General features: G+C 40.0%; 1 protein-coding gene across 1 annotated transcript in view; it reads right to left on the bottom strand.

Moving 5' to 3' along the window:
• The window catches only part of GABRR3 (gamma-aminobutyric acid type A receptor subunit rho3), a 39265-nt gene extending 39082 nt beyond the window's left edge, over window positions 1–183 (bottom strand). Inside the window, 1 exon segment of the mRNA XM_036242522.1 lies at window positions 130–183. Coding sequence (XP_036098415.1) covers window positions 130–183 — 54 coding nt within the window.
• Between the last annotated feature and the right edge of the window lie 12131 nt (window positions 184–12314).

The raw sequence follows: 12314 nt of genomic DNA, 5'->3' as shown, positions 1-12314 counted from the left end.
CTATTAAGCAAAATAGGAAAAATAAACAATATATGTAATTAAAATGATTTGTAAAAATACTAGTGATTTTGACACTACTGAATCTCCATCCTTTCACAAAAAGGACCAATATCTCATGGAGAAACTCACCATGTTAACCTCTGAAATGCTGTCAATGGTTTCAGTCTGGACATCTGTTCCCATGGCCCTGGAGACCCTTCAGAAAGAAGAATGGGTAATATACTGAGAAGTTATTAAAATTATTTTGCAAACATTCAAAGCAGAGAGAGAGCAATGTTGCAAATATATTTTCAAGTTTTTTTAACAACACATTTTTCCATTGTCTAGTGAGACATTATTATACATTCAATTATAACAATAAAGGCACGTGTATAAATAAATGTTAATACATATTTGCTTAAGAACAATATTTTCCCTTTTATAGTATACTAATAGTACAAAGTGGTGTTTCCAGTGTTTTGGTTTTGGGTTGTTGTTGTTTTTTAACTAATAGTGATTTTAAAATGAACAATAGTTTGACAACACTGTCTTAAAGTATGTAGTATTCTGTATTCTTTATGATAAATGATCATATTTTATACTCAGGGAGTGGAGATGTAATGAAGTTCATGACTCTGGGAAATGCTAAAAAATCAGCCTCTTTCTCTTGAGCAGTGCTTGGCAGGCCAGAGGAGCAATGATGACAGTACATTATCACACTGGGACACCACATATTGAGAAATGGCCCTTCCCGGGTCGTCAGTGACCACAGCCTGCATTCGGGATGAAGCAAACATTCTTAGAAATGCCTTTGATGAGAATATGCTAAAAGTCAGAATCAGAGCAACTTCAAACAGGAACTGCTGGGCTTCGTTTTCAGCTGGGTCTCAGAATCAGGTCCATGGGCCCAAAGAACCTGAATGATGATGCAAGAGAATCCAGTCCAGACTGAGACCAAGACATTTCCTTGTTATACCTCACAGAGAGTCTCAACAGTTCCTGTGTGAGGGATGCTGATGTTAATAACTTCATTAATCAGTATTGGGTATGAAATTTAATGCATATATATGCTTAAATAATTTATACATATAGTCATCATGTTTTCTTTCCATAGTAACCAATTCTCAATTAAACTTCATTGTCTCTGTATAGTCTTGAGATAAAAAACACTTTCATTTTTTAAAAATATTTTATCTTTATTGTTTTTGTTTTTTGTTTTTTGGGTTTTTTTTTTAGAGAGAGGAAGAGGGAGAGAGAGCTAGAAACATCAATGAGAGGGAACATGTATTGGCTGCCTCCTGCATGCCCCCCACTGGGGATTTGGCTCACAACCTGGGCATGAGGAACCAAACTGCGACCTCTTGGTGCATGTGTCAATACTCAACCACTGAGCCACACCAGCCAGGCAAAAAAAAACAACAACACTTTTTAGAAATCTTGGTATTTTTAGTGGTGGCTATTTTAATCAAGATTCTGGGATTTCAAAGAATCAGGCCAGAAAAGGTTTCTTATTGAAGGTCACTTAATGTCTGGATGTGCTACATATATCTGCATATAATTCAATAAGCACCTGATATTGTGTCCTAAATACACAAAACATTATAAAACAAAATATGCCTTGCCAGCCTGGCCAATGTTGCTAAGTATTTAGAGCATCGGCCCAAGGACCAAAGGGTCTCAGGTTTGATTCCTGGTCACATGCCTGCATTGCAGGTTCGATCCACAGCACTAGTTGGGGCACATGTGGGAGGCAATCAATCAATGTGTCTCTCTCACATTGATGTTACCCTCTTTCTCTCTCCCCCCTCTCTTCCCTCCTTTCTACTCTCTAATAATCAATGGAGCCTGGCCGGTGTGGCTCACTGGTTGAGCGTCGACCCATGCACGTCACTGGTTCGATTCCCAGACAGGGCACATGCCCAGGTTGTGGGCCCAATCCCCAGTGGGGGGCATGCAGGAGGTGGCCAATCAATGTTCTCTCTCATCAATGTTTTTATCTCTCTCTCCCTCTCCCTCTTAAAATCAATAAAGAAAAAATAAAATAAAATAAAAATCAATAGAAAAATATCCTCGAGTGAGAATTAATTTTTAAAAATTAAAGCTATGGGCAAAGGAAAATGGCCGCAGGCAGGACCAGAGGGAGGGTGAGTGTGTGAGAGTGTGAGCGCGTGTGTGAGAAAGTGAGAGTGGATGTGAAGGTGGATGACCAAACCCGAGTAGTGCAGAGACAGAGCAGAAGGTTCCTGTGCTGTGGACGCAGCAGCCGGCTACCTCGGTAAATGGCTCTTCAGGGCGCTTCTCCCTGTGCTGCGGGGAGGTCCCACCATTTTGGAAGATCCCAGGTCTTCCCTGGGAGGAGGCAGTGGGAGCATCTAGAGCCCAGTAACCTGAGCCCACCAGCTCACCTGGCACCGTCAGACCAGTGGACACTCTGTGTCAACACAGACCGCTGCATAGTAGTGGAGCACCCAAAGTGCTGGTGGCGGAAGCCACAGACAGCCCAGAGCCTACCACCATCCCCCATAGTAGCAGCCTGATCAGAGTCCAGATATACCCCCAGCAACAGAGGCTGGGGAACAGACATCCATCCCCAGGCAACAGAAGCACAGTCCAGCAGCTGAGACCCATCCCCAAAAACTACAGCAAAAGCTGAGCAGGAGTTGAGCCCCACGAGGCAGCAGCACTTCCTCAGGCCCCAGCAGCAGGACCTGGGTCTCCACAAAGGCCTGTGTGGTTCAGTAGCTCACAAGAGCAGTGGGAAGCCCGAGCCTGAGGGAGACTGGTACAATCTAGCAACCTGCCCATGGGATCTGCAGGGTTCAGGGGCACCAGAGAGGCCTGTGCAACCCAGCAGGGACTGTACAATCCAGTTATCTGTGGGTCCTGTGGGGTGCTGAAGCACCAGAGAGGCCCTTGCAACCCAGCAGGGACTGTGCCATCCAATTACACATGGGACCTGTGGGGGGGCTAAAGGACCAAAGAGGCCTGTGCAACCCACCAGGGACTGTGTCATCCAGTTACCTGCAGGACATGCAGGGTGCTGAAGCACCAGAGGGGCCTGTGCAACCCAGCAGGGACTGTGCCATCCAGTTATCCTTGGGACATGCAGGGTGTGTGGGCACCAGAAAGGACTGTGCGACCCACCTGTGCACTAGATAGGCTTAGAAGACATGAAAAAGGTCGTGGAGTGAATAGAAGCGATGCAGACAATCTCCCAGAACCAAACAGAAATTACAACTAAAACAAAGACAAATCCTCAGAAAAAAGCAACAGAAAAGCAGCAGGACAGGACCATATAACCAGGAACACTGGTAGGATCTGCGAAGGTGCGAGAGGGTGGTGAGCTGGGAGCCCATGGAGAGCAGCAGTCTTAGCTGTGAGCAGCTCCCTTGGGGAATAAAGACCAAGCCCACTCCACAGCCCAGAGATCCAGCACGGAGAGCTAAAATAGCCACAGACAATCACCTGGGGGCTACGGCACAAGGAGGGCAGACTGGGCTGGAACTCTGTGGAGACACCAGGGATTGGGAATGCACTCAGAGTTTTTCCTGAGTTGCGGACAAAAAGGATGGTGGCCGATGTATTCCTTTCCTGAATTGTGGGGAAAAGCAGCAGCTCCCTCCCCTTGGAGACTCAGCCTTTCCCAGGGGAGGCAAAGAAATAAAAATTGAGGCTCATTAACAACCAGCATCTATCCCACCCTCTAGAAATCTTCTTATGCAGAACACCAGGGCTACATTCCAAGGCACTGAGTAATTGAGACTACAATTACTAGCCACATGGGAAAAGCTAGAGGATAACTGAACCTTTCCTGGGCTTGCAAATCTACCCAGGAAAGTAAGACTTGACAGTGGTGTTTAACATGGGCCCACCCCGGCTCATCAAAACCCAGTAGAGGGAGCCACAAACAGCAGAAAACCAACACCCACAGAGAAAATTTGGCAGGCTCCAAAACCCACTGAGATAGCCAAAATGGTGAAACAAAGAAACAAATCCCAAATGAAAGAACAAGTGAACTCTATCAAAGATGAGATAAATGAAATGCAGCTAAGCAAATTATCAGAGGTAGAGTTCAGAGCCATGATCTTGAGGAAGCTCAACAGCATGAGTGAGGACATCAGCACCATGAGTATAGATATAGAAACATTGAAAACCGACCAAGTGGAAATGAAGAATGACATAGCAGAAATTAAGAACACATTGGAAGGACTAACCAGCAGAGTAGAGGAAGCTGAGGACCAAATCAGTGAATTAGAAGATAGGGTAGAAAAAGGTCAACTAATCAGAAAACCAAAAGGAAAAAATAATTAAAAAACAGAAAGATAGCTTAAGAGAACTGTGGGACAACTAGAAACGTAAAAATATTTGCATCACAGGAGTGCCAGAAGAGGACGAAAATGAGCAAGTGTTAGAGAATATATTTGAAGAAATAGTGACAGAAAACTTCCCTAATTTGGTGAAGGAAGAAGGCATTCCAGTTCAAGAAGCACAGAGAGCCCCAACTAAGAAGAACCCAAACACGCCCACACCAAGACACATAGTAATTAAATGCCAAAAATTAAAGACAAAGAGGGAATCCTAAAGGCAGCAAGAGATAAGGAACAGGTTCCCTACAAAGGAAACCCCATAAGGCTCTCAGCTGACTTCTCAACAGAAACACTACAGGCCAGAAGGGAGTGGTATGAAGTAATCAAGGTCATGAAAAACAAGGATCTGAATTGAAGATTACTTTATACAGCAAGGCTATCATTCAAAATAGAAGGTCAAATAAAGAGCTTTCCAGACAAAAAAAAAGGCTAAGGGAATATATTAATGCCAAACCAGCACTGCAAGATATGCTAAAAAAAAAAAAAAAAAACCTGCTGTAATTAGTAGAAGAAATAGGAAGAAAAATATAACCACACTAAACAAAAATGACAATAAATAAGTACATATCAATTATCACCTTAAAAGTGAATGGTTTGAATGCTTCAATAAAAAGACACAGAGTAGCTGACTGGATAAGAAAGCATGACTCACATATATATTCTTTACAAGAGACCTACCTCACAACAAAAGAAAAGACTCACATAGGTTAAAAGTGAAGGATGGAAAAAAAAACTTCCAAGCAAATAAAAAATTTAAAAAAGCTGGGGTAGCAATACTCATATCTGATAAAGTAGATTTCAAAATGAAGACTATCACTAGAGACAAAGAAGTCCACTACATACTATTGAAAGTATCTATCCAACAGGAAGATATAACCTTGGTAAACATATATGCACCCAATATAGGAGCACCAACATATATTAAAAATCTTTTGGAGAAATTCAAAGGAGAAATCAACAGCAATAGCAGGAGACTTCAACACCCCCTGACATCACTGGATAGATCTTCTAGACAAAAAATTAACAAGAAAACACAGACTCTAAATGAAGTGCTAGATCAAATGGATTTAATAGATATCTACAGAGAATTACACACCAAAACTGCAGAATTCACATTCTTTTAAAGTGCACATGGGACATTCTCAAAGACAGACCACATGTTAGGAGACAAACTAAGTCTCTACAAGTCCAAGAAGAATGAAATCATATCAAGCATCTTCTCAGATCATAATGGCATGAAACTAGAAATCAATTGCAAAAAGAACATGCAAAGACATTGGAAAACATGGAGGCTAAATAGCATGTTATTAAACAATGAATGGGCCCTGGCCAGTTTGGCTCAGCGGTTAGAGCGTCGGCCTGCGGTCCGGAGAGACCCAGGTTCGGTTCCCACGAAGGGCACGTACTTCTGTTGCAGTTTGTCCCCGGCCCTGGTTGGTCGTGCGGGTGGCAGCCACTCGATGTGTCCCTTCACGTCGATGTTTCTCTCTCTCTCCCTCCCATTCTCTGTACATAAAATGGAAAAATATCCTCGGGTGAGGATAAAAAAAAAAAAAAAAACAATGAATGGGTTACCATGGAGATCAAGGAAGAAATTAAAAACGTCCTGGAAACCAATGAAAATGAACACCCAACAACACAAAATCTATGGAATGCAGCGAAAGTAGTTTTGAGAGGGAAGTTTACAGCACTACAGGCCTACTGCAAGAAGCAAGAAAAGTTTCTAACAGAATATCTAACCTCACAACTTAAAGAACTAGAAAGCAAAGAAAAAGAACACCCCAGAGCAAGTAGAAGGAAAGAAATAGTAAAAATCAGAGCAGAAGTAAATGACATGGAGACCAAGAAAACAATTCAAAAGATCAATGAAACAAAGCCGGTTCTTTGAAAAGATATAGAATATTGATGGACCCTTAGCTAGACTCAACAAGAAACAAAGAGAGAGAACCCAAATACACAAAATCTAAAATGAAAGAGGAGAAATAATAACTTACACCACAGAAATACAAAGAATTTCTAACAAATATTATGAACAATTTTACGGCAACAAATTCAACAATCTAAATGAAATGGACACATTTCTAAAACATATAGTCTCCCAAAACTGAACTGGGAAGAGATAGAAAACATGAACAAACCAATAACAACAGAAGAAATTGAAGATGTAATTGAGACTCTAGCAGCAAACAAAAGCCCAGGCCCGGATGGCTTCATGGGGGAATTTTACCAAACATTCAAAGAAGAACTAATACCCATTCTCCTCAAACTATTTCAAAGAATTCAAAAAGAAGGAAGACTTCCAAACTCGTTTTATGAGGCCAGCATAATTCTAATTCCAAGACCAGAAAAAGAAACTGCAAAGAAAGAAAACTGCAGGCCAATATCCCTGATGAACATAGATGCCAAAATCCTGAACAAAATACTAGCAAATTAAATCCAGCAATACATCAAAAAAATTATTCACCAAGACCAAGTGGGATTCATCCCAGAGATGCAAGGCTGGTACAATATTTGCAAATCAATAAATGTGATACACCACATGAACAAAATGAAAGATAAAAATCATATGATCATATCAATAGACACTGAAAAAGCATTCGACATAATCCAGCACCCATTTCTGATAAAAACGCTCAGCAATCTGGGAATAGAGGGATCATATCTCAACATAATAAAGGCCATATATGAAAGACCTATAGCCAACATCATACTCAATGGGCAAAACTTAAAAGCATTTCCCTTAAGAACAGGAAAAAGACAAGGATGCCCACTTTTGCCACTCTTATTTAACATAGTACTGGAAGTCTTAGCCACAGTAATCAGACAGGAAGAAAAAATAAAAGAGATCCAAATTGGAAAGGAGGAAGTGAAACTGTCATTTTTCGCAGATGACATGATACTATACGTAGAAAACCCCAAAGACACCATCAAAAATTTACTAGACTTAATAAATGAATTTGGCAAAGTAGCAGGATGCAAACTTAATGTCAATAAATCGATGGCATCCTTATACACAAATGATGAACTCACAGAAAGAGCAACTAAAAAAACAATCCCATTTATCATCATAGCAAAAAAATTAAGATACCTAGGAATAAACCTAACCAAAGAAATAAAGGATCTATTCACAGAAAACTACAGGTCATTGAAAAAAGAAATAGAGGAAGATATAAAAAAGTGGAAGCTCATGCCTTGTTCATGGATTGGAAGAATTAACATCATTAAAATGTCTATACTACCCAAACCAATCTATAGATTCAATGCAATTACCATCAAAATATCAATGACATAATTCACAGAACTAGAACAAATATTTTAAAAGTTCATATGGAACCAAAAAAGACACTGAATAGCCATAGCAATCTTGAAAAAAAGAACAAAGTTGGAGGGATCACATTACCAGATTTCAGGTTATATTACAAAGCCACTGTACTCAAAACAGCCTGGTACTGGCATAAGAACAGACATATAGACCAGTGGAAGAGAACAGAGAATTTAGAAATGGACCCAAGGCAATATGCTCAATTAATATTTGACAAAGGGGGCAAGAGCATACAGTGGAGTAAAAACAGCCTCTTTAATAAATGGTGTTGGAAAAATTGAACAGCTACATGCAAAAAAATGAAACTAGACCATCAACTTACACCATACACAAGAATGAACTCAAAATGGATGAAAGACTTAAATGTGACTCATTAATCCATAAAAATCCTAGAAGAAAATGTATGCAACAAAATTTCAGACATCATTTGCAGCAGAATTTTCACTGATACTTCACCTAAGGCAACAGAAACAAAGGAGAAATGAACACATAGGACTACATCTAACTAAAAAGGTTCTGCACAGCAAAAGATACAATCATCAAAATGGAAAGGCAACCCACTGTATGGGAGAGCATATTTGCCAATGATATATCAGATATATATCAATATATAGAGAGTGCTTACACAACTCAACAAAAAGAAGACATAGAACCCAATTAAAAAATGGGCAGAGGAACTAAATAGACACCTCTCCAAACAGGACATACAAATGGCTAAGAGACATATGAAGAAATGCTCAACATTACTAATCATCAGAGAGATGCAAATTAAAACAACAATGAGGTATCACCTCACACCTGTCAGAATGGTCAACAAATCATCAAACAACAAGTGTTGGAGAGGGTGTGGAGAAAAGGGGACTCTAGTACACTGCTGGTGGCAATGCAGACTGGTGCAGCCACTATGGAAAACAATATGGTGTTACCTCAAAACATTAAAAATTGAACTGCCATTTGACCCAGTAATCCCACTTCTAGGAATATACCCTAAGAAGCCTGAAACACCGATCAGAAAGAATATATGTACCCCCATGTTTGTAGCAGCACCATTTACAATAGCTAAGATCTGAAAATAGCCCAAATGTCCATCAGTAGATGAATGGATAAAAAAGCAGTGGTACATATACACAATGGAGTACCATGCAGCTGTAAGAAAGATGTATTATCCTTTGAGATGACATGGAGGGACCTGGAAAGTGTTATCCTAAGCAAAACAAGCCAAACAGAGAAAGACAAGTAGTGTTTCTGTTGAGAAGTCAGCTGAGAGCCTTATGGGGTTTCCTTTGTAGGCAACCTGTTGCTTATCTCTTGCTGCCTTTATGATTCTCTCTTTGTTTTTAATTTTTGGCATTTTAATTACCTTGTGTCTTGGTGTAGGCCTGTTTGGGTTCTTCTTACATGGGGCTCTCTGTGCTTCTTGTACTTGAATGCCTTCTTCCTTCACCAAATTAGGGAAGTTTTCTGTCACTATTTCTTCAAATATATTCTCTAACCCTTGCTCATTTTCTTCCTCTTCAGGGACTCCTATGATGTGAATATTATTATGTTTCCAGTTGACTCACAGTTCTCTTAAGCTGTCTTCCTGTTTTTTAATTGTTTTTTCCTTTTGGTTTTCTGATTGGTTGATTTTTTCATACCCTATCTTCTAATTCACTGACTTGGTCCTCAGCTTCCTCTACTCTGCTGGTTAGTCCTTCCAATGTGTTCTTAATTTCTGCTATATTATTCTTCATTTCCACTTGGTTGGTTTTCAGTGTTTCTATATCTTTACTCATGGTGCTGATGTCCTTACTCATGTCCTTGAGGAAGCTGTTGAACTTCCTCAAGATCATGGCTCTGAACTCTACATATGATAATTTGCTTAACTGCATTTCATTTATCTCATCATCGATAGAGTTTTCTTGTTCTTTCATTTGGGATTTGTTTCTTTGTTTTACCATTTTGGCTATCTCAGTGGGTTTTGGAGCCTGCCAAATTTTCCCTTCAACCTTACTTATTTATAGGATTCATTTCTGATGCTTTCTGTGTGCCTTTTCTCTTTAATTAGTAGAGATATCAAAATTAAAATTCATGGAAAGATCTCATCCATGGTTCTACTTGACCTTTCAGTACAAGTAAATCTTCCCATTAAGCCCATCACCCCAAGGGCAAGAAAGGTCTGGAGAGGTCTCCAGCAGCACAAGATCCTGAACAGAATCCTGTCATCGGAGTCACAGACCAGAGTTTGAGCTCAGCTCCCCTCTCATTGATTTAGGCTAAGAAACACCTCTAAGTTTAGTTTCCTCACTTAGAAAACCCAAGTAGTAGTATCACCTTGGAGACTCGTTTGAGGACTAGAAATAATACACAGTAAATTTAACTGGTGCTTAATAAATGACACTAAATTAATGCTAATGCTACTGCAATTCAGCAAAAATGTGAACCTGTTCCCTAGAAAAGCAAGCAGCTATTCCCAGTCCTACGCTCAAACATTCATATAATCAGTCCATTTCTCCCTGAAAAATGATATAGTGCTCCTCATAGAGCATGTATTTTATGACAGAACTTGAGAACAACTTGGATTTAGGATCCCGTGACTTGTAAGTAGATCTTAGTTGCTGATAACTGTCTCTGCAAGCCTGGGGACAGTCCTATAAAGCCACCATACAAGGACATATTTGTGCCACACTGGACAAGCACGGAGTCCTCAGGGTTGCTTGAAGGGTGGTGTGAAGTGCTGTAAAAACATGGCCTGTCCATTAGGAATGGGATCCTGGGAACATCTTAGATTTTTTTCTTTCCTCCCTCTGATTTATACTATTCTTGTGATGAGCTCTTCTATTTGCAAGGAAAGTATTTGCTTTTGGGTGTCATCTGACTACATTTTTTTAAATCTTTTGAACTCCACGTTTGAGTATGTCTTATTCCTGGGTCTAGGAATCTATACTGTGCCCTGACATTCTTGAGGACGGGGGGGTGGGGGGTAAGGGGGAATGTAAAAGCAAGATGCAGAATCATAGAATTTTGGAGCTGGATAAATGCTCTAAAATTCATTCTTTTTCTTTCTTTCTTTCTTTTTTTATCCTCACCCGAGGACATTTTTCCATTTTTTGTTCAGAGAGAGTGGGAGGAAGAGGAAGAGAGAGAGAGAAACATCGACGTGAAAGAGACACATCGAGTGGCTGCCACCCACACGACCAACCAGGGCCGGGGACAAACTGCAACCGAGGTACATGCCCTTAGCGGGAACCGAACCCAGGCCTCTCTGGACCACAGGCCGATGCTCTAACCGCTGAGCCAAACTGGCCAGGGCTAAAACTCATTCTTTTTCATAGATGAAATGCTGAGTCTCAGAGAGAAGGTGGCAGTCAAGCACATAGGTTAAATGTAGTGGAATTTGTAGTCATATAAACCCAAGTAAAAGCCAAACTTCTGCAAATCCCTTAAATGCTCAGTTTGCTCCTCTGTAAAATAGGGGAAACAAATATATGGTACCTACCTAATAGGGTCGCTGTGAGACTAAAACAAAGAATGCATGTCAGGTCCCTAGCTTATCCCATTCAAATATCTTAACAACCAACTTATTCATTATCTATTGGATCAGTAATACATATAACAACATGAATAGTACTATTTCATAAATACTATTAACTCTGTACAGAAAACATTTGAAATATAGTAAAAATTAAGTAAACATTAACCATTATGATTATGGTGTTGATTTCCCAGGATCACTAACTAGATAGTACCACATGCATTTATAGTCTTTTTTAAAAACATCAGTCTGGTTTGTATGGATGCTGGGATAATGAAAGTTGCATGCACATCTTATCTGAATAGTGCATTTAAAATATATTATGTAATACATTTTCTAATGTTCTCATTACAGCCATTTGCTAGTTAGCTAGGTAGAACCTATTGTAGCTCCATCTGACATCTGAGGGAACTCATGCTCAGAGAGGTTAGAGACTGTCCTGAAATCAAAAGCTGGTTAAGGCAGGAATATTGTTAGGTCCTCTAGGCTCCGAATCTAGTCCTACTGTTGACTATACTGTGCAAGAGCTTTTACAACTTTACCTTTTGTATTAGATGCTGAATTGATTTCACTTTAAAGAAACAAAGAAATCATCATCTATTAGACTAAAACAAAAACGTCGTAACTGATGGTAGATGTAAAGGGTAGGGAAAACATAAATAAGGAAAATGAGCCATAATTTATAACCCAAGTTAAACAAAAAGCTCCCCTAAATTATTATCCTCCTGTTTCCACAGAATGAGTCCATTAATCTTCTAACGCCTTGTGGAAGGAACAAGCACTGCAGCAGCTGGTTCTAATGTTAAAGCTAATTAGGAAAACACATTAAGGCAACAGAAGTGCTGAAGTTACATTTAGCTCAAAAGGAAAGAAGTATGTGTTTGTGTTATGGACAAGCATAAGGAAAGAGAAGATAAATTAAAGCTTGTCTTTTATATCCTGCAGTCTCATTTCCTCAGGAAGGCAGCCTTGAGAGACCAGAGAAACGGTCACTGACACTCGAAGCTGTTCCAACCAAGACAAGAAAAGGTTAAGGACTCTATTTCACAGACCTACCAGACTGACATGTCTGACAAAATTTATGGATTTTTCTGCCTGAACACACAGACCATTTGGACACCATTTAGCCCCA

Source organism: Molossus molossus, unplaced genomic scaffold (assembly GCF_014108415.1).
Source record: "Molossus molossus isolate mMolMol1 unplaced genomic scaffold, mMolMol1.p scaffold_m16_p_5, whole genome shotgun sequence".
NCBI classification, from domain to species: Eukaryota; Metazoa; Chordata; class Mammalia; order Chiroptera; family Molossidae; genus Molossus; species Molossus molossus.
Note: the sequence above shows the minus strand (reverse complement) of the source record. Positions and strands in the feature narration are given on the sequence as shown.